This window comes from Lagenorhynchus albirostris, chromosome 4 (assembly GCF_949774975.1).
Source record: "Lagenorhynchus albirostris chromosome 4, mLagAlb1.1, whole genome shotgun sequence".
NCBI lineage: Eukaryota > Metazoa > Chordata > Mammalia > Artiodactyla > Delphinidae > Lagenorhynchus > Lagenorhynchus albirostris.
The window spans coordinates 32481115-32504232 of record NC_083098.1 but is presented as its reverse complement, the minus strand read 5'-3'; the positions used below and the strand labels follow the sequence as shown (position 1 = coordinate 32504232).

The window sequence follows — 23118 nt, the reverse complement described above, 5'->3', positions numbered from 1 at the left end:
GAACCAACACCTAATGTCTTACATTTTTCCTGAGACTCAAAATGCAAACCTCCACAGGTAAACCACAGTCTGCTCTGTGGACCTACCTACCAAGGGACCCTGGAGTGATGAGGGAACACCATATACCAATGCAAACATTAGGGGCAGTGCTGACAAGAGCTCCGGGTGGCAGTTTGGGATTGGATGAAGGAGCAAATTTGGGGGTGAGGGCGAAGGGCTGGGGAGAACCCGGGCGTGAGGACCAGATGCTGCACCAGCTGCCAGAACATCCTGGGATCTGCTTCCCAGAGCTGATGGCCAACAGGTGCAAAGACAAAGAGAAGCAGAGCTGGGCTGGCTTCCTCCATGGTGGCTGTGCATTCTGTGATCCTTTTTGAAGGCATGTGGCCAGGACCCCAAGCCTACCAACCCTCTGGGTTAAGTATCAAGCCCTCTGTATTAGTTGGGGTTCTCCTGAGAAATAGAACCAATAGGATGTGTATATACAGAAAGAGATTTATTTTAAGAAATTGGCCATCCCACTGTGGACGCTGGCAAGTCTGAAATTTGCAGAGCAGGCCAGCAGGCTGGACACTCAGATGGGAGATGAGGATGCAGTCGTGAGTCCGAGGGCTGGAAACTCAGGCAGAGTTTCTTTGTTGCCACCTGGTCTCTGTTCAGGAGACCTCAGTTTTTGTTTTTATTCTTTTTCTTAAGGCCTTTGACCGATTAGACGAGGCCCACCCACGTTGTGGAAGATAATCTGCTTTTCCCCAGGTCGACTGATTTCAATGTTTATCACATCTAGAAAATATCTTCACAGCAACATCCGGACTGGAGTTTGACCGCACAACTGGGAGTCGTTGGTCCCACAGCCTCTCCGAATTGACACAAAGTGAACCATCACACCCTCTGACGCCAACACTCACCGAAGGCTGTAAGCCCACGTGAAGGCAGAGGAAAGGAGAGGCTTTTAAGTTTAAAATCCTAGCACATCTGAACCTTTTCTTCCAACTCTCGGTGACCTTGTCGCCTCCTCTGCAAAGGTGCTCCTGGTCCTGTGCCAAGAGTATGTCCCGGTCCCCTGTGCAGCCAGTGTCCCTCTGTGGTGTCAGTGTCCCCTGTGGAGCCAGTGTCCCTGTGGAGTCAGTGTCCCCTGTGGAGCCAGTGTCCCTCTGTGGTGTCAGTGTCCCCTGTGGAGCCAGCGTCCCCTGTGGAGCCAGTGTCCCCTGTGGAGTCAGTGTCCGCTGTGGAGTCAGTGTCCCCTGTGGAGCCAGTGTCCCCTGTGGAGTCAGTGTCCCCTGTGGAGCCAGTGTCCACTGTGCAGCCAGTGTCCCCTGTGGAGCCAGTGTCCCCTGTGGAGCCAGTGTCGCTGGTGGAGATAGTGTCCCCTGTGCAGCCAGTGTCCCCTTTGGATTCAGTGTCCCCTGTGGTGTCAGTGTCCCCTGTGGAGCCAGTATCCCCTGTGGAGTCAGTGTCCCCTTTGGAGCCAGTGTCCCCTTTGGAGCCAGTGTCCCCTGTGGAGTCAGTGTCCCCTGTGGAGCCAGTGTCCCTCTGTGGTGTCAGTGTCCCCTGTGGATCAGTGTCCCCTGTGGAGCCAGTGTCCCCTGTGGATCAGTGTCCCCTGTGGAGCCAGTGTTCCTCTGTGGTGTCAGTGTCCCCTGTGGAGCCAGTGTCACCTATGGAGTCAGTGTCCCCTGTGGAGCCAGTGTCCCCTGTGGATCAGTGTCCCCTGTGGAGCCAGTGTCCCCTGTGGAGTCAGTGTCCCCTTTGGAGCCAGTGTCCCCTTTGGATTCAGTGTCCCTCTGTGGTGTCAGTGTCCCCTGTGGAGTCAGTGTCCCCTGTGGAGCCAGTGTCCCTCTGTGGTGTCAGTGTCCTCTGTGGAGTCAGTGTCCCCTGTGGAGCCAGTGTCCCCTGTGGAGTCAGTGTCCCCTATGGAGTCAGTGTCCCCTGTGGAGTCAGTGTCCCCTATGGAGTCAGTGTCCCCTGTGGAGTCAGTGTCCTCTGTGGAGCCAGTGTCCCCTGTGGAGCCAGTGTCCCTCTGTGGAGCCAATGTCCCCTGTGGAGCCAGTGTCCACTGTGCAGCTAGTGTCCACTGTGGAGTCAGTGTCCCTCTGTGGTGTCAGTGTCTCCTGTGGAGCCAGTGTCCCCTTTGGAGCCAGTGTCCCCTTTGGATTCAGTGTCCCTCTGTGGTGTCAGTGTCCCTTGTGGAGCCAGTGTCCCCTGTGGAGTCAGTGTCCCCTGTGGAGCCGGTGTCCCCTGTGGAGACAGGGTCCCCTGTGGAGCCAGTGTCACCTGTGGAGACAGTGTCCCCTGTGGCGTCAGTGTCCCCTGTGGATCAGTGTCCCTCAGTGGAGTCAGTGTCCCCTGTGGAGCCAGTGTCCCCTGTGGAGCCAGTGCCCTCTGCCTGCCCCATGACCCTGTCAGTTCTGGGTTGTAACCATGTTTATTCTCCCGACCCTGTATTTCATCCTTGGACCCCCAAGGGCTTAGCTTCCACTGCACCTACTGTGCACAGCAAGCGCTCAACAAATGTTTGTTCAGTGATCACGTTTCTGCTTCTGGAATTCTGCCTGAGCCTACAAGACTGCGGAAGAGAGGAATTCAAGTTCCCTGGCAGACCCTGATGCCCAGAGAGCCCAGCACCCGCGGAGGCAGGAGCCTGTGTATTCGTGTTAAACCTTGAACTTACCCAAGCCCACGTCGTGGCACGGTGATGAACACGACTCTTCTATGTAACGTGCTAACAGAAATGCATATTTGTCTTAGTCACCATCAGATAGCTGCCCCGAGTCCCTTCCTCAGGAGAGGGAGTTCAAACTAAGGATCCTGATGTGGAAGTTTCCAGACTCAGTTCTCTGGCTTGTCTTGTTCATTCCTTCCTGTGCCCTAAAAGCATTTCTGGGATGCTGACTGGCCCAGGAACATAATCCCTGTCCTCAAGGAATGCATGGCCTAAGGCTCAAGAGTTCCCTTATATCTTCATAAAGAAATGCCAGATTCACTTGATATTTTGCCATAAGGAAATATAATGAATCTTGAGTCAAAATGTGTGGTGTTTCAATGACTTCACCTTTAAACTTGACACAAAGTCAGTGCTTTGTCATGGTGAGGCACTGGGTCACTTCAAATTTGTGCCATTTCTTCTCTAGCAAAATGTGAGATATGAGTGTCCCATACAAACCTATAAATTCTGACACTTTAAGCACAGCAAACTTGGAAAAACCCAAAGTCAGGGAAGAAAACTCCCTGCTCTCCCCCTTTCTCTGGCCAGTGTTTCCAAATTGAACTTGGAAAACCAGGGGGGAAGAGAGAAAGTTTCCTTTGTAATTATCATAAGATTAACATATTGTGGAATTTTAGATTACAAATTAGAAAAGGAAATTTGTCCAGAGGGAGGCTTTATAAAACCCAATATGGGGACTTTCCTGGTGGCGCAGTGGTTAGGAATCCGCCTGTGAATGCAGGGAACATGGTTTCGATCCCTGGTCCGGGAAGATCCCATATGCCGCGGAGCAACTAAGCCCGTGCACCACAACTGCTGAGCCTGAGCTCTAGAGCCTGCAAACCACAACTACTGAAGCCTGCACACCCTAGAGCCCATGCTCCACAACAAGAGAAGCCAGCGCAATGAGAAGCCCATGCACTGCAACAAGGAGCAGCCCCCGCTCGAGGCAACTAGAGAAAGCCCACGTGCAGCAATAATGATCCAAAATAAAAATATAAAAAATAAAAATAAATAAATAAAATTTTTTAAAAAATAAATTTATTTAATAAATATAAAAATAAAAATATTTTAATAATAAAATAAAAATAAAAATATTTTAATAAAAAATAAATAAATTTATAAATAAATAAATTTTATTTTTTATAAATAAAAAAATAAATAAGTTTATTTTAAAAAAACCCAATATGTCTCAAAGTACAAAATATCCTTCAGTTGCATCTTGTATTACTAAGCCCACCTGTACAATGTCACCTCTGAGAACTCTCTCTTTTGCTGTCCGCGTGCTGATGAAGCATGGGAGGTGAGCATTTCATTCCCATGTCTGGCTCAGGAGAGCACAGCTCATGAAGTCCTAACAGTGTGCATCACAAAGCAGCGAAACTAGATTTGAGATATTTTCCAAATAAAGTACAATAGTTAAAACATCCAGCTATTTCATGTCTAAAGACTTGCATTCTAGCTGTAGGAGTTAGACTGATGTGGAATTTTAAGTCAATAGAATCTGGAGAGCAGTTTTGACAACACCGCAGCCTGGGCTGAGATGACCTCTCCCCAGTGATGTGCTGGTAAATGTTTCACAACCAGCTCTTCCGAAATGCTGTATGTGTATATAAGCTTATCACACATTTTCTTTATTTAAAGGATGTGTATAACATACAATTTACAAATAATAATTAAATATACTCTTTACAGTAGATTTCATATCACCACTTGACTCTCACAGAATGCATTTGTTGCGTTTTGCAGACCACTTATATCTGTAGCCAATCTCTGTTTGCAGTCCGATCATGATTTGACAAATGGAGTTGCATTTTAATCTGCTAACTCACTTCCTAATAGATTTATTGTTATAAAATCTGGTACATGACTCACAGTTAAACTATTTCTCATGCTTAAACAGATTATGTTCATTAAGTTGAAACCTCTTTCAGCCTCAGCACTAGATATGACATACTTTTAAGTTTAATCTGCATTATTAACATTTTCTCATCACCTTCTTAATTCTAGACCAGGGATTGACAGACGATGGCCAATGGGCCAAATCTGGCTCGAAGCCCATTTTGTAAATAAAGTTTTATTGAAAAATAGCCACACCCATTTGTCTCCATAGTATCTGTAGCTGCTTTTGCACTGCAGGGGCAGAGTTGAGTAGTTACAACAGAAACCGTGTGAACCACAAAGCTGAAAATACTATCTGGCCCTTTAGAGAACAAGTCTGTCAACCCTTGATCTAGATGATCAACAAATGATAAATCAAGCCCTGATTTGTGGTCTTAGCAGGCTTCCATGATGTAGGTACTCCCACCGCAGTCAGTTTCAAGCTACCAATGTGACGTCACTGAATGCAGAGTTGGGAAGGATTGCTGGGTAGAAACCATCACACAGAAATCCGACCACACAGATACAGTAGATGTAAATGACCTCAAGACCATAGAGAACAGTAAAATGTTGTCCAATAATTTTCAAATGACAAGTGTTGAGTTTTTATTACCTGTGTTTTTATTATAATGTATTTAATTGTGAGTTTCCATAATTTAATTTTTAATAATGGCTGTGTTTAGCAGCTGGCTCATAAAATTCCTAAACATTTAATAATCGGTTCTTATGAACTGATACAGACCAACTCCGATACACCACTGCCATGGCCCTAAACTAAAACTCATGGGAATGCTGGTTAAACTATAACATATCAACTATAACAGGCGCTAGAAACAAAAAGGGAACTTGGAGCCGGAGCTGGAGTGGCAAGTGAGCTAGAAGTAGGAGAGTGGACCAAAGGGCCAGGGGATGTCAAACCCTCAGGGTTGCAGGGCCTAATGCCCAAAGGGGGACAGCAGCCATGTCTGGGCGTGTGCAAGATAGCTGAGACCCAGTGTAAAACAGGGGCAATAGAGGGCAGCCCCTATCTGTGAAGATTAGAAAACGACCCAGCAGCCCGAGTAATGGCAAGGAAGCATGTCTCAGGCCTGGGTAGATCTTTTTTTAATCTTAATTTTATTAGAGTATAGTTAATTTACAATGTTGTGTTAGTTTCCAGTGAAAAGTAAAGTGATTCAATTATACATATACATGTATTCATTCTTTTTCAGATTCTTGTCTCATACAGGTTATCAGAGAATACTGAGTAGAGTTCCCTGTGCTATACAGTAGACCCTTGTTGGTTATCTATCTTATATATAGTAGTGTGTGTATGTTCAACCCAAGCTCCTAATTTATTGCTCCCTCCCACCCCCGACACGTTTCCCCTTGGGTAACCATAAGTTTGTTTTCTATGTCTGTAAGTCTGTTTCTGTTTTGTAAATAAGTTCATTTGTATCTTTTTTTTTTTTTTTTTGCAGTACACGGGCCTCTCACTGTTTTGGCCTCTCCTGTTGTGGAGCACAGGCTCCAGGTGCGCAGGCTCAGTGGCCATGGCTCACGGGCCCACCCGCTCCGCCGCATGTGGGATCTTCCCGGACCGGAGCACGAACCCGTGTTCCCTGCATCGGCAGGTGGACTCTCAACCACTGCGCCACCAGGAAAGCCCTGTATCATTTTTTAAAATTAGATTCCACATGTGAGTGATAGCATATGATATTTGTCTTTCTCTGTCTGACTTTACTTAGTATGATATTCTCTAGGTCCACCCATGTTGCTGCAAATAGCATCATTTCATTCTTTTTTATGGCTGAGTAACATTCCATTGTATATATACACCACATCTTCTTTATCCATTCCTCTGTCGATGGACATTTAGGTTGCTTCCATCTCCTGGCTATTGTATAATAAATAGTGCTGCAATGAACATTGTGGTGCATGTATCTTTTTGGATTATGTTTTTTTCCAGAGATATGGGCAGAATATTTTGGTCTCTTATGAGAAATCAAAATCCCAAGCTTGTGTCCAGTGTGGATGTGAGGTCCAAATTCATACTATCTGCAGGTTGAGGGGATTACGAGTCAAAAATTACTATCAAAATTGTTCCTGGACCAGTGAAGTCCTAGGGCCAGGGCAGAGGCTAACATTTTTTCTCTGACAAACAGGTTCCAGGTTTCAAGTCACAGATTGGGAGAATGCCCAGAAAAATAAAGACTCCTACAACTCAATAAGAAAAAGACAAACAATCCAATGGAAAAATGAGCAAAGAGTATGGAATTAACAATTTGTGGAAGAGGAAGTATGTATGACCATTAGATAATGGGGGGAAAATCTCTACCTCATTGGTAATCAAAGAAATACAAATTTACATAACAAGGGCCTAGCATTTCGTACCTATTAAACTGATCAAATGTTAAAGATGCTAAAACCAAATATTAGCAGGGCTGTGGGAAGGTCAGAAGCCTCAGCCAGCACCGGTGGGGATGTAAAAGTCACCACTACAGGGGAGAGCAATTTGTTACCCAAACAGAGGGAATGGAAAATGGAAAATGTCAATCCGTCGGGGTGGCTAAGTAAATTGTGGCAATATTCATACACAATATTCTGATACGTGGAATACCACGTATCAGAACCAAATAGATGTATTCATATAGATATATTTGGAAATACTTAATGTGAAGCAAACAAATAAAATGTGCAAGAGCCTTTTTGTAAGTAAAAAGGAACCCAAATACCATAGAGTCTGGTATATAAATAAACACACTAAACAACAATATATATATTGAAGTTATAAAACCGTGGGTGAGGGACACATACCAGTTTCAAGGTCATTCCTTCTGGGGAGGAAGGAAGGGAAGGAGATAGATGGGATGGCAGTGAGGGCTCCAGTTGTATTTATAAAAATTTCTTTCTCTCCAAAAATGTATGAAGGAAATATTGCAAAATGCTAAAATGCGTTCAGTGCTAATGTTTGGCATCTGTTAAATTATTTTTTGTGCCTTTTTCGTGTGAGTTTGAAAACTTTTTTGAACAATGTCTAGGAAGCAATCATGGCTAAATCCATCCACTTGATAAATTGTAGGCAATTGGAATAGAAGACCCTCCATCTCCATCTATTTAGCTCCCTTATTTTAGAAGACAGAAAAAACTGTGGGGCTAATACAGTGTTGAAACTGAGAACTATCTGAATATTTTGTGGCACAGATTTTGCCCATTAGGGATGACTACCAGATACTGTGAAATAAATGGGAAATGCCCTCAATGAAGGTTCCTTTGCTGCCCATCGTTTTATCATCAGTTACCCCGAAGGTGTGTGGACTGAGGCCTGAGACTTCCAATCCTGTCCCTGCCGTGTTTCCCACTGCTAGTCCGGGTGTGGTTTTCAAATTAGAGTGTGCAACCGTCATCTCCAAATTACTAAAAACGCAGTTCCCTTGGCTTTGCTGCCAAAGACACTGAGGGGGTGGGTGGTGGAGGGGCAGGGCTGGTGGGGGCTGGCGATGGGTTATTTTGAACGTGCACCGCGTTGATGGGGCAGCAGCCTGCAGAACGACAGCTTCGGCCTTTTGGCCACATTTGCCAAGTATCTGCCTTGGTTTCCTCTTCTTTGAAAAAAAAAAAACAGGGGATAAAAGGAGGCCTGGCTTACTGCTGGTGAACATGAGACATCAGAAACCAGGGCAAAAGGCTCATCACCCAACCTCATGGAAAAAAAAAATACAGACCAGTCGCCCAAATGAAAGTAGATTATATATCTAGTTAGAAATGGAAGCGGCAAGTTTCCACTGTAGGTGCCAGGGTGGCAGTAGGGTGGTAAGTTAATGCTTGAAAGAAAGGGGAGTCTGGTCTCTCCCCCCCCCACCTTCTTGATGGGTGGAGGGAGAACATGAGGAAGAACCCAGCTGAGAAAGTCCCTGCTGATTTATTCACAGCTGGGTACTGCTGTCTTATCACTAATTCATGTTTGCAAACTGCTCTCAGACTCTCTGATAAAAAAAGGGACAAAATATAGGCAACGTGTTCATTATTATTACATTGTAGGAGAGGCCCAGCATGAAGATGAAGATGGCCACTGACACCCCAAAGGCAGAACTCGCTAGCAGGATAAACAGACAGGAGGACAGACTGGTGACCAGAACTCCAGAATGATATAAACTAAGCCTTACGTGACACACCCTCCACCCTCCAAGCCACGTTCCTTTTCCAAAGCCTCAGCCAGGGTCTGTAGCTAGCTGCTGTGGCTGGTGGCATCCGTCACCTTGGAGACTGATGAATTTCGGGGGAGGCCGTTGAAATGACCCACATGGGAAACCCAGCAACTGGGAAGCCAGGGCACAGGCACCAACCCAGGCTCAGCCAGGCAGATCCATCTGCCTGGGGCCTTGAAACTTGAGTTAGTGAAGCAAAGAGTCAGGGACGAGGAGACCGTTTTTCAGGCAATGACCATGATGGCGGCAGAGCTGTGACCCTGTCCAGAGTGTGGTGTGGGCAGAATCTTCACAGCCAGTTTCTAGGGCATGATTGTGGCTGAGTTCTGCTTTGGGGCGCCCACGTTCCCACAGGTTTCATTCCTCCACGTGGCTCTCCGTGAGCTACCCAGAGTCCTTTCGGTACATTTTTGTTTCTACTTGAATCAGCCGGTGTTGGTGTCCATTGCTCACATCTAAGAACCCTGGTGAATTCAACCAACGCTTCAGAGATGGGAAGAGTTCCAAGTAAAGGAAACTACCTACTTAAAAACAAGTGCCATAACTCACCCCAGAGATGATAATGTCAGGAGCTTCAAAGCCTCGTTTGTTATTCATGATGAATACGTGTCAAAGATCTCTACACATTTAGGAAGTGGCATAAAGCCTTTGACTCCTGCTCTAAGACTTTATCTCCAGAAACATTCCCACAAAGATGGTGCTAGCTTTTGGGCTTGACCTACACAAGCATGATGGTGGTAGCATTTTCTGGAGCCTGATGGAGGAAATAGGGTGGGTAGAGGGGGTGGCAATCGAGGGTACCATTTAGGAAATGTCAAGTTTGAGTTGCTTCTGAAGTATCTGAAGGAGGTACCAAGCTGGTACTTGGATGAGTGTAAGAGTCTGGACGTTAGAGGTATTCAAATGAAGGAATAAATTTGAAAGTCATCGGATGAGGTTGAAAGTAAACGGATGAGGTTCCTAGCCAGGGATGAAAACACCTAGGTAAAAGAAATTGATAGAGAAGAATGAGAGGGCATATGTAGAGATCAGGGAGAGGGTGACCCGATGAAGGAGACCAGTAAGAAGTGTCTGGTCGGATAGGAGCAAATGCTGAAGGCTAGATCAGGGAAAACAAGAGAGGAGAGTGATTCAAGGAAGGGAAGAGGGCAGCTGTGTATATTGCACTTTCCAGGATGGTTATATTACATGGAAGTTGGAACTGACAACACGGAAGTCATTGATGACCTTGATGAGAGGCATTTCAGGGGAGCAATGGAGAATCCAGAATCCAGACTGGAGCGTATTGGACAGTTAATTGTAGGTGACAAAGTAGAGGTAACAGTGTGTTGTAGACAACTTGGTGGAGAAGTTTGCTCTGAAGCAGAACAGAGAAAGGCGAGGAAAGCTGAGGGCCTGTGGAGTCAAGGAAAGACCACTTCTCTTGAATGATGGGTGATTCCAGCCCATATTTGTATGTTAGTGGGAATGATCTAGTAGATCCTTGGAGATTGATGGTACAAGAGAAAGAGAGAGCACAGAGGAAGGAAGCTCCCTTCATTCAACAAGTGTTCAGTGTTCACACGTGTCGGGTGCTGCTCTGCGTGCAGGTTACAGAGCACTGAATGGCCCACACAGGGCTGCCACTCCCATGAGCTTCCATGCTGGGGTGAGTTTGGGTGAAGGGATGGCTTTTGACAGGTGTGAGACAGGTGTAGATGTGGGTACATTTGCAGGGTAGGGATGGGAAGAGAATTGAGCTCCCGTCTGACAGCTAAGGATGAGGCAGGTCATGAGCTGACGTTAAAGGTGGAGGAGGAGGTCATATGGGAGCTGTGAGGAGCGAGGAAAAGTGTGCCACCACCACCTGGGGAAAGTAAACTCAATGAAAACCAGTGGGGCAGCCAAGTAGTGCCCATGGGAGGTGTGTGGTCCTGAATTTACAGTGAAACCAGTCAGCCTGGTTGATTGTGTGATTTTTTTTTCTGTCAAGGTCAGGCTGGTAGAAGGTCAATGTTTGAACCACTCAGGGTCGGGCTTCTGCCACAGGAGTATGGCTGAGAGAACAGAGGAGCATGGGAGTGGAAGAGGTCTCCCAGGGAGAGGCTGGAATGACGGATCTTGTCATCTGAGGGACACTGCTGAGGAGGGAGACGGATAAGACACAGGTAGGGAAGGTGGCGTCTTCACTGAAAGAGTCCTTGGGGTGAGGTCCTAGGGCATAGAGGAGAGCCAGGAAGAGGGGAGAGAGCGGCTGGGGAGGAGGATATTTGAGACTCATGTCTTGGAGGCGGGGGGATGCTCCTTATGCCGGGTCTATGGTGTGCCCGTGACACAGGAGGGGTTGAATGGTAACCCCCAAAAGACACATTCATGCCTTGGAAACTGTGGCCGTGACCTAATTTTGAAAGTCTTTGCAGATGTAATTAAGTTAAGGATGCTGGATTATCCCAGTGGGCCCTAAATCCAAGACGTGTCCTGATACCAGAAAGAAGAGGAGACAGACCCACAGGAGGAGGCCATATGGGGGATGGGTGAACAGCCACAGTCAAGGAAGAGCAGAAGCCACCGGAGGTGTGATGGGGCAAGGAAGCGTCCCTCCTAGGGCCCTCGGGGGGACTCTGGCCCTGTCCATAGCTTGATTTGGGACTTCTGGCCTCTAGAACTGTGAGACAATCAGTCTGTGTCCTTTTAATCTGTCCTGTCTGTGGTTCCAACAGCCCCAGGAAACTGATACAGGACTGAGCAGCTATGGCGCTGCTTGCCCTCCAGCTGGGTATAAAGGCCGCTGAGGCTGGGGCTTCCCTGGTGGCGCAGTGGTTGAGAGTCCGCCTGCCGATGCAGGGGACACGGGTTCGTGCCCCGGTCCGGGAAGATCCCACATGCCGCGGAGTGGCTGGGCCCGTGAGCCATGGCTGCTGAGTCTGCACATCCCGAGCCTGTGCTCTGCAACGGGAGAGGCCACAACTGTGAGAGGCCCGTGTACCACAAAAAAAAAAAGCCACTGAGGCTGATGATGGGGTAGAAGATGAGGGGCAATTAGCGAGTCGGAGCTAGAGTTATTCATGAAGAGGAGGAAGGTGAAGGGATGAGTGCACAGCCACAGGTCGGTAAAGACAGCGGTGAGGAGAGGCAGGCCGTGATGCAGCTGCGTGACACAGCTTCAAGTAAGCTGGCGTTCTTAATGGAAAAAAAAAAGAGAGAGAGAGAAATAACTTGGAAGTGGCAATGGGGGAGGGCTCCAAGGGAAGCAGGGTCCGGGGGGACACAGTCTGGTTTCGGTCAACACAGAGACGGCGGGAACACTGAGAGGAGGGGCTGGAAGTGTGGGATCTGCCAATCACAGCAGAGCAGGGGTGAGGTAAGGGGGGCGATGGGTCCACTGAGGGGAGATGGAGGGGGAACAGGGGCAAGTCGGGGACCAGTGCCCGGAGGCCGGCAGCATGGAGTCCTGGGCCTTGAGAGGGTGCCTGGCTGCGGGTCGGAGACCGTGCTTCTGAGCACCTGACTCTGGGCCTTGGGGGCTCTGCAGCACGCAAGCTGGCTCCTTAGCTTCTCACCGTCATTTCCCAAGCGCAGAGCCGAAGCATTCAGGCTCGTTTGTCTAGATGAATGCCCAGATCATATCTCAAGATTTATATTAACGTATGCCTAACAATGAGAGGTCTGTTAAATAATTATGGTACTTCCGCACAATGGGAACTTCTGCGACCATTACAATGTGGTTAAGAATATGGGAAAATACAATAAATAGTTAAGTGCAAAAATCGGGTTACAAAACATACAATATGATCCCAGTTTGGCAAAACAAACAAACAAAAGTTTACCTACAAGCGTACGTAGGCCTGGAAGTAGACTATACACAGAAACAGTAACAATAGTTCTCTGTGGAGAGGAGTATGAGAATCTTAATTTTCTTCCTACTTTATTGTATTTTCCAAAACTGACAATGAATGTTTATCACTTTTGTGATCTGAGGGAAAAAGAAAGAAAATTTGTCCTAATAGCATGCTCAAATGTTTTTTCCTCCCTCTCTCTCTGAGAGGAATATTTAAAGAAATTTTCAAAAAAAAAAAAAAAGAAAATTTCAAGGTTCCTTTGGTTCACAATGAATGTGAGACTTCTTCTTATCACAGCTACCCCCTCATCCCTCACGTCCAAATCAGGTGCTGCTTGAACTTGATCCTGAGCTATCCCTCCAACAGGGGATCAAAGGACCTGGAGTTGGAATGGCCACAGTGTCCTGGATCTGTGGGCCGTTTCTACAATGTCCCAGGTGAGTGGCCTCCTGGACAGGACCTGTTCCCATTTGGATATGACACCTGTCACATGTGCAACCAATTTTTTTTTCTTCTGAGACCTGCCCGCGCTCATCTGGTACCTTTCAGGGAGTCCAGGACCCTTAACTCCCTTAAGTTTAAGAATGAAGGATAAGGCTAAGGCTATTAGCCTTCATTCCTCTGACGGTAACCCTGGCTGCTTCTAGGTTGTGGCAGTGACCCTCCCAGGGCCCTCCCCTGCCCCCACCCCCGCTCCACTCCTCTCCAGCTCCCCCATCCTGGCCCTTGGCCTCAGATGTCCTTTCTGGCACTGCTCCTGCCTTTGGGACTCAGCCAGTATTAACTCTTCTTGGGTTTGGACTTAGCCTCTGGCTCTTTCTGCTCCACTCGGCCCCCACAAGATGCTCCCACCTCTCTTAGACCCCTTTGGACAATCCCTGTCACCCCCTTCTCTAGTTGGGTCTTTGCAGTCAGAGAGAGGAGGAGGGAAGAAGATTTGGACGGACCTCTTGCTATGTGTCTCTAGTAATTTGCATTTGGTTCATATTGGCCCATCTGTTAAGAATTTTTAATTTAATTCAGTCTCAAGCCCTTTACAAATATGATCTGCATGTTGTCTCTGCCCTCTTTTTTTAAATTAATTAATCTATTTATTTATTTTTGGCTGCGTTGGGTCTTTGTTGCTGTGCCTGGGCTTCTCATTGCGGTGGCTCCCCTTGTTGCGGAGCACGGGCTGTAGGCGCGTGGGCTCAGTAGTTGTAGCTCACGGGCTCTAGAGCATAGGCTCAGTAGTTGTGGTGCAGTGGCTTAGTTGCTGTGCTGCATGTGGGATCTTCCCGGACCAGGGCTCGAACCCATGTCCCCTGCACTGGTAGGCAGCTTCTTAACCACTGCGCCACCACGGAAGTCCCTCTTAAAAGACATTGATGTGTTTGTTGAATGGGCTCAGGACAGAGCCCAGGCGCAGGTCTCTAGAAAATTCCCATAGGACACAGTAATTGAACCCATCTAACATCGGTGCTTTGACCCTCATTTCTCTGCATTTTGACAAGTCCAAGGTCAAGGGCCTTGCTGAAATCCCTGCAGAAAAGTCTCAGCACTTCCTGCTCTGCCATAGTTCTTCCTCAATCCCTATGCTGCTGATGGACTTAGAGCCTCACCCTTCCAGTCTGTACAGTGAGGAGAGTGGTAATACTGGTCTCAGGCCATAGTGAGAGCACATATGTGAAAGCACTTAGTGACTCCCAATTTATGAGTGTCACCCAAATGGTAGTAGTTGACAGTTGAAACCCTACCGAGACAAGGCTGAGAGGCCGGTGCGACTTGTTTTTGGTGATCTGTGCCCCTCCCAGTGATCTTGACTTCTAAATGCTCACAAATCATCCATTGAATAATCTGTTGTAGACTACTGCTAGCAATTTTTTAAAAATCAAACTCAATGATCTATAGCTCATAAAAGGAATCCTCTTCCCCCTTTTGAAAGTTGAAGTAAACTTGCATACCCTGATGTGTCACTGACATGGTAGTAGTTTCCAGACTATGTAGAGAACTCCAGAAAAAGTTAAACAGCCCAATAGAAAAACCGACAAGGTCACGGATAAACAATTGACGGGAGAGGAAACCCGAATACCAAAGATGCTCCGCCGCATTTGCAAGCAGGGAAATGCAAATTCAAATCATGTTGAAAAACCATTTCTCACCCTTTAGATCAGGAAATATGAAAGTCTGACAATTCCAGGTGCTGTGAGGACTCGGAGGATGGGAACTTCTCACACTGCAGTGGGTGGGGATTGGGTGGCTCTGGAGAGCAACTGGCGACATCTAGTTAAGCTGGAGGCGTGCAGGCTCCCCATTCCCCCACCCTCACCTCCTGCCCAGCAAGACAGAGCCTCAGTGTAGACTCGAGGTCAGTTCTTGCCCACGCGCCCAAGGAGACATGGACCAAAATGTTCACAGCAGCCTTGTTTATTAGGAGAAAAAGTGCAGACAACCTAAATGTTCATCGAAGAGAAAATAGATTTAAAAATTGTGGTATATCGACACAGTGGAATTCTATACCGCAATGAAAATGAATGAACAGGAGAGGGCATATAAGGAAGGCATCTAAACCCTAGTAATGTTCTGCATATCTTTTTCAAGCTAAGTGATGGTTATACAAAGGCAATCACTTTGTAAAAAATTCCTTGAGCTGTACCTTTAAGATTTGTGAATCTTATTGAATGGTTGTTACGCTTCAATAAAAAAGTGTACCAAGTATGAATGAACGTGAACTACACGTATCTGTATAGATTGATCTAAAAAAACACAAGGTTAAAGAAACAGATATCGCTGAAGGTGACATAAAGTATAAGGTCTAAAAACTTACCAAACAATTGGGTAAGTTGTTTACAGATACACACAGAGGTGGCGACAGCAAACACATATGTGTCAGGGTGCAGTGGCTCAGGGAACAGGTTTAGAGGGGCATAGGAAACAACACACCTGTACACTTTTACTTCTTATGCTAGGTGATGAGTGCACAGGTATATTATTATATCATTATGTATATTTTTGTATAAGTAAAGTGTTTTATTTAAAACTTTTTATAAAAAAATCCGGATACATTCTGTCTGTCTCCAGTTTTCTGGTTCCCTCCCTTTCTCCAGGATTCTCACAGGTGACCCCAGAAGCCGAGAGTTCTGTCTGCGTGTTTTTCTCCAGCCAAAGGGAGGTAGTGGTGAGAACTCTGGAGCCAGACTGCCTGGGCTCAAATCCCAGCTCTTCCATTTGCTGGCTGTGTGACCTTGGGCAAGTGATTGAACCTCTCTGTGCCTCAGTTTACTCATCTAAAAAATGGAGATTATAACAACACCCATCTAACAGGGTTATTGATAGATTAACTGAGCTAAGACGTCGTGCCTGACAATTGGCCTGCGCCGCATGCACTAGTTCTGATGGACTCGCCGGGCCAGAGGTCTGCTAACCTTCACTTCACTCTCATTGTTCTGGTCCACTCTTTCCAGCCCTCCTCTTAGCAGAAGGCAAAACAAATATAGAACAAAATAAAAGCGGAGCATTCCCACATTCTGACTGTTTTCTTCGTGGTCCTTCCCAAGTGAAAGACCTGTTCCTCCCCCTTTTACCTTCTTGCTCTGAAACCCCACTATTGTCCCCTTTAGCTGTCTTCTCAAGCGTGAGGACCATCTGGGCCTGCCTCCCTGACCTTCTGCTTCAGAGGCCATTAATTATCAATATTTTGTGGGGTCCACGTGGTGTTTTAAAATATTTGAAACAGTTGCCTACATTTATAAATTAGGAGAGTTCCCATTAGAGGCTGGGCCCTTAGCTGCTGTTGAAAAACTGTACCATCTGGCGACACTGGGCCCACATCTCCGTGTGGCAACCAGGATTTGGGCAGAGGGCCAGCTCCAGCGAGCTCCACAGCTCTCCCGACTGCCTTACCAGGGTGCCACCCACAGAGGACAGGTGTGCCCCATGCCAGCGGGCCTGACCAGGGCACGAGGGCCACTGAAATGTACCCAGGCTCTGCCCAGCAGGCTGTGGTCCTGAAGTGAGGGTGCATCCCCCAGAAGACAGGTCCCCGTTTCCTGAATGACAAAGATGCCATATGGGCTTGAGGCGGCCCTGCTCAGGCCCCTGGCTTGCTCTGGGCAGTTGAGTTGGCGAGTGCCCCTTAGACTGGAGATCCCATGCCCCCCTCACGGGACCATTCTGTTCTGAGTCCTTCTGCTTGTCTTTAAAATGTGAGCCCCCTGTGAAGTGTATCTACCCTTTGAGGTCCTGTGAGAAAGCAACCGAAGGTGTCTCCTTTGTGGAGAAAATATTTCATTGACGTTAAAGCATTCATCTGAAATTCCCTGGAAACGTGAAATCCGTGATGGGTATAGGCTGACACTTCTATGGTACCTGTGTCATCACTTCTGCCTCCAGAGCCTGGAGAGCTACTACTAAAGAATCCCAGGTCACCCGCCTGGGTGCCCGGAGGAGGGGGAGGCTGTGAGGGGGGTGGAGGACAGAGGGGGCTGTGCAGGAGGGCAGTGGCTCAGCGCACCTTGGGAGGATTGGCAGCACCAAAGGCCCCTGAGATGTTTGGAGCCTCTGGAGTTTCTCCATAATCGCGTATGTCTGACCCTCATCTGTTTTTCTCCGTGATTTGCCAATAATAAGCCTTAACCCAACGGGAATAAATGCAGATCTGTGGAAGCAACAAGACAAAAGCTGAGCCTTAAGACTGTCTACTCAGAGGTGATTTGGGGAGAGGGTTGGTGGCTGCAGCTCTGATAGCTGACAAGGAAGGGAAACCGACCAAATCCCAGGCTCTCTGACAGCAGGGGGAAGCAGGCCTGGGTCCGAGAGGAGGCCAGCGGGCTTCTAGAGACATGGCCTCTTTCTCTAACAATAGGTTCCTTCATACTTCTCTGCTTGGAATTTTACTTCTGAGAAGCTCCCTTTTTTCTTGACTATTTTCTTTTTCAGAATCTCAGATCTTAAAATCTGCCATTCTAAAGTCAGTAATCTCTAACCAAAATGTCAGACCTCCTACAGACCCCCGCATGACGGCTGCTCTGTTATTTATTCCAGGACTGTGTCTGGGGTCCATGCGGAGTCAAGGCACCACTCCCCCACCCTGCCAGAGTCACCAAAACTTTTCTCCTCTGGCCCAAATTAGATGCAGAGCAGAGCTCTCTCCACTACCTCTGGGAGTCACTTTACCAAGCCCTCAATGCTCACATGAGAGTTGCTTTAACTGGGACTTTGTATAAATTGGAGGGAAAGGAGGATATTGGGACATGATTTGCAAGCAGCTTGAGGTGGCAGACATACTCAAGTCTCTTTTACTTTCAAGTTTCAGGTTTAGTGTTTTTTTGTACCTTTCTTTCAAAGAAAGAACTGCAAACCCAGTTATCAGATTTCTGCTCAGGACTGAATACGCACTAATGGGCTGCCAGGGGGCAGAGATGGGGTGGACCAGCGGGCTGAGGGGAGCTGTTTAACTTTCACGTTTTGTTTGCCCTGATGTGGATAAAGCCTGCAGTGCCGGTAACTGCTTACTGTTTCATGAAGAAATTAAAGAGAAAAAGTGCTTTCTTTCTTTTTTTAAAAAAAACTATCAGAATATAGGTGGAAGAAAAGTAGTTAAGGGAGAAACATAAAAGGCAATGCAAATCTAATGATATTTGTTATACTTAGTGAATGGACACAAAAATCGAACTGAAAGCCGGTTCAGTCAAGTTTCTGCCGTTCTGAATTCCTACAGCCCAGACCTTGGTTCCCACGTGAAGCTGTTTGAGAATAGAAAAGGAGCACATTTAAATTCTTTGTATGCTCTGGACTGAACGTTTGTGCCCTCCCCCCCACACCCCAGCGGTGTTCATATGTGGAAACACTACCCCTCATGTGATGGTGTCAGGAGGTGGAGTCCTTGGGAGGTGATTAGGAGTAGATGAGGTCATGAGGGTGGAGCCCTCATGAATGGGATCAGTGCCCTTGTGAGAGTCAGGAGAGAGCCTGCTTCCTTCTCTGCTCTCCATCATGTGAGGATACAATGAGAAGTAGGCATAACTTAGCCCATTCTGATGAATGCAGAAAGTTACACAGTCGACCCTCAGTATCCATGAATGATTGATCCCAGGACCCCTACGGATAACAAAATCTGAGGATGCTCAAATCCCCTATATAAAATGGCATAGCATTTGCATGCAACCTGCACGTATTCTCCTGTATACTTTAATTCCTCTCTAGATTACTTATAATACGTAATACAAGGTAAATGCTATATAAACAGTTACAGGTGCAAATTCAAGTTTTGTTTCTTGGAACTTTCTGGAATTTTTTTTCCAAATACTTTCGATCTTAGGTTTGTTGAATCTGTGAATGCAGAACCCACAGATATAGAGGGGCGACCATACCTACCAATAAACATATAAGATTGTATGCACCATGGACTACACTTCCCAAGTTAAAAAAAACAAAGTACATCTTGGGTCCTGTCATCACTTTCTCATGATACTGTCTTTTTTGCAATGAATAGGTCTAGCTCTCGTTGTGAGGAAAAAAAGAAATAACACAGACTGGGGTAAAGATGTGGTGAGAGTAGGCCGGAGGTGAAAAGAAAGCACAGCAGAAGAGCAGGCATTTTGATTTGGAAGTATTTACAGGCCTGATTTTGAGGTCTTCATTGAAACCCAGAGCTCAAAATCAGGCTTTACAGAGGAGCTGGGTTTAGTGGAGAATCTCTGAACCAGGTTCAGACCCAAGTTCCCTGTCTCCATTCTTTCTTTTTTTTTTTTTTTTTGCAGTACGCGAGCCTCTCACTGTTGCGGCCTCTCCCATTGCAGAGCACAGGCTCTGGACACGCAGGCTCAGCGGCCATGGCTCACGGCCCCAGCCGCTCCGCGGCATGTGGGATCTTCCCGGACCGGGGCACGAACCCGCGTCCCCTGCATCGGCAGGCGGACTCTCAACCACTGCGCCACCAGGGAAGCCCTCCATTCTTTCTTTACCATCGTACCTGTCGATTTACCTGTGTAAAAGGATAGTAAAATCCCACACCTTCATAGCAGTTTCAATGTGCCTGTCCCTGTTCTAAGCACCTTATGCATGTTGAACCATTTGATGTTACAACAGCCCTTCCAAGTTAGTACTATTATTACTCCTTGCCTAGACTGAATAACAGCCCCAAAGCTATCAGGTCCTGATGCCTGGAATCAGTAATTATCACCTTATATGGAAGAAGAGTCTTTGCAGATGTGATTGGGTTAAGGGTCTTGAGGTGGGGAGACTATCCTGAGTTATCTGGTGAGCCCTAAATGCCATCACGTGTTCTTATAAAAGAAAGCCAGTGGGAAATTATAGACACACAGAGGACGAGAATGCAACATGACCCACGGAGCCCGGATTGGGGTGATGGAGCCATAAACCAAGGAATGCTGGCAGCTACCAGAAGCTGGAAGAGGTAAGGAAAGGATTCTTATCTAGAGCCTCTGGAGGGATACTGATTTCAGACTTTTTGTTTCCAGAATTGTGGAAGAGTAAATTTCTGTTGTTTTAAGCCATCCTGTATGTGGTAATTTGTTATACAAACTGGAAATCTGTGGCAGCGGCCACAGGAAACTAGTATATCCCCATTCTACAGATAAGGAAACAGAGGCACAAAGAGATTAGGTAACCTGCTTGGGTCTCCCAGCTGGTGAGTGCATAGCCCGATCTGGACCCAGATCAGGTGTCTCTGGGCTCTGAACGCCTCTGCCTGCTGCTGAGAGGACACGGTACCCAATGGATACCAGGACCCTGCTTTTGTGCCTAATGTGAACAGCTTTGCCCCAGAGGCAGTAGGGAGTCCTTCAGTGCCACCTTGGCCACGTGTTCCCCACAGTTAGCCACCATCCCCTGGCACTGGTGTCTCCATGGTCCGTACAGACCTGGTGTGCTGCAGAATGTCACCCTGCTCACTGGCAGTCATCCCTCGAGGTCCACGTCCTCTAGAGACCAGCACTTTGGTAGAAGCGACAGCACCCCCAGGAGAGTGGGTGCAGCTCCCTAGTTGCAGCACCTGGAGGTTTCTGGTGGGTTCTGGTCTGGGCTGAAATGTCATGAGAATTAGACTTACATGTGATCCTGGGAAGAAGAAATGAGAACAGATGTCAGCATTTGGCTCTTCCTTAATAAAGGTATGAATACAAACCTATTGGGACCAGGTAGGAGGCTAAAGGGGGAGCTACACTGGTGTGGGCTCTGCAAACACAAGCTCAACTCTCTTCCCTAGACAAGCAGGGGGAAGTGTGCCACTCGAAGATAAGTGCTGCCCAGGCTCTTTCATGCATTTGTCCCTTTGGCTAATTCCTTACAGAAGAGACTCCCAGTATCTGTTCCCCTCTTCTTGCCTCCCAGTAGAGGCCCTGGTTGTAGCTGGGCAAAAGGCTGCCCAGAAGAAAGACCATGTGTCCTCACCTCTCTTCCAGCTAGGTGGGGCCATAAAACTAAGTTCTGGCCAATGAGATGTAGGTGGAAATGTTTGAGACTTTTAAGACACAAACTTAAAGTGTGGGACGTGCCCTTCTCTCTCTCTTCTTTCCAGCTGGTGAAAGTCCCAACATAATGGCTGGAGCCCATGCAGCCATCTTGAAGCAATGAGGTGGAAGCCTCATGTAGAGGGTGGTGGAGGAGCAAGAGAGACTGGATCCTTGAAGCCTTCTTCTTGGCTTATATTGCTTACCTTTGGTCTTCCTTACCTGAGACCACTGCTATTCAGGATTTTAGCCTAAACTGATAGACCCTTCTTTCCACAATCGTAATCACTCTTGCTTGTATCTGAATCATCACAGAGATTCTTTGCCTCCAAATGCACCTAAGGCAGCCAACTTTGTTTCCCCCATTTAGAGAAAGCAAAGAGAAGACATATGTCAGGGGCGGGGGGAGGGGGGAGTTCTGGTTCTGCTTAAATTAAAATGAAGCTGAAATACAAAAGCTATTTTTAGATAACATTAAAGCCATGCCTGTGACGCCTCTGTCACCCATTTGCTGAGTTAGTTGAACTGCCTTATTGTGCTGCTTCAGTTCTGAAAGAGGAAAAGGATGTATTCAGAGCACGCGCAATGGCTGCTCTGGGGTGGTAATTACGTGTTTGCCCTTGTGTGTATGCCTGTCTTGTGTCGCAGCGTCTTAGATCCCCAACCACATGGTAACTGAGCGGGCACCGCATCTAATGCGTGTTTTGTCTCCATCATAGCGCCCAGCACACGGAGTGCCTCCTATAAACGTGCTCACTGGGATGACTCGTGTACGCCTTTATCAGAACTGCTCTAGATATGTCTGCACATTTACATACGTCTCACTTTGTTTCCCTTCTGCTGGTTTACTCAAAGAAATATCTAATAATCTTAAAAACTTCTCCTCTAAGCAACCTTTCATGGCTTTCTTCTCTGGTCTGAGAATTAGACTCAAGTAAGTTTTTGACTTGCAAATTCTAACTCAGCAGCTGACTGCTTCAAGCAGAGGCTCCTATGTTCCTTTGCCTTTCTCTCTGAAGACCCCTAAAGGAGAATAACTCCATTCTTTAAAAACGCAAAATTTCTCATTTTGAAAACCCCTGTATTGTAATTGCCTTTTACGATGATTATATTATACAAACTTTGTTGGAATTGCATTAAAATAGCCATCTGCCAGCATAAACACACTTCAGCAAATGCATACTGTATTTATATGCTATCTTGCAGTTTTTCTTCAATGATTTTACATTTCTTATACTTCCTGCAAAGAAATTTACTATTGCATTATGCTATTTCATTGTCAGTTAGGTTTTCGAAAGACGTCTTGTCCGAATCCTCAGCTCTATGCTTTAATCTTACTATTTATAACCAGAACAGAAATGAAATCGGCGCTTCCAAAACAAACCTTCCAGCTTCAAAGGTCAGCTCGTCTGAACTGAGTCTCACAGTTTACAGATGTGGGAAGCCCTCCTGAATGGGGTCGGCCCACCTGAGAAGTCTCATGATGCTTGGAGGAAGCTCCCAAGACGGTGGTGATCAGGAACACCAATCCCAAACTACTTCTTTCAACAAATGGAGGCCATGTCCACCCTCCAGGGCACAGGGATAAACTTAGGGGATTGATGCATAGACAGTCATTGACAAACCAGGTAAGCTTGCTGAGTCAGTCTGTGGAACATGTTTTAATTTTAGCTGCTCCACATCAACCAACAGGAGGATTTTTTTAAAAAAATCATCTAATTAAAGATGGAAGAGGGGGCTTCCCTGGTGGCGCAGTGGTTGAGAGTCCGCCTGCCGATGCAGGGGACGCGGGTTCGTGCCCCGGTCCGGGAAGATCCCACGTGCTGCGGAGCGGCTGGGCCCGTGAGCCATGGCCGCTGAGCCTGCGCGTCCGGAGCCTGTGCTCCGCAACGGGAGAGGCCGCAACAGTGAGAGGCCCGCGTACCGCAAAAAAAAAAAACAACGATGGAAGGGGGTTAAGACAAAGCAGCCAGGATCCCCTTTGCCTACTTAATGAGTTCTGCATTGGTGCCCACGTTAAAAAGCGCCTGGGCACAGTCATCCAGAGCCCCCAGAGCTGAGGTCGGGGGGCGGGGGCA

The 23118-nt window shown here is 47.1% G+C and overlaps 1 protein-coding gene across 1 annotated transcript in view; it reads right to left on the bottom strand.

The window, feature by feature from the left end:
- Nucleotides 1–1125: 1125 nt before the first annotated feature.
- The window catches only part of LOC132519052 (sericin-1-like), an 83454-nt gene continuing 61461 nt past the window's right edge, over nucleotides 1126–23118 (bottom strand). Inside the window, exon 2 of the mRNA XM_060147023.1 lies at nucleotides 1126–1551. Within this exon, the coding sequence (XP_060003006.1) occupies nucleotides 1126–1551 (426 nt within the window). The remainder of the gene's footprint in view (nucleotides 1552–23118) is intronic.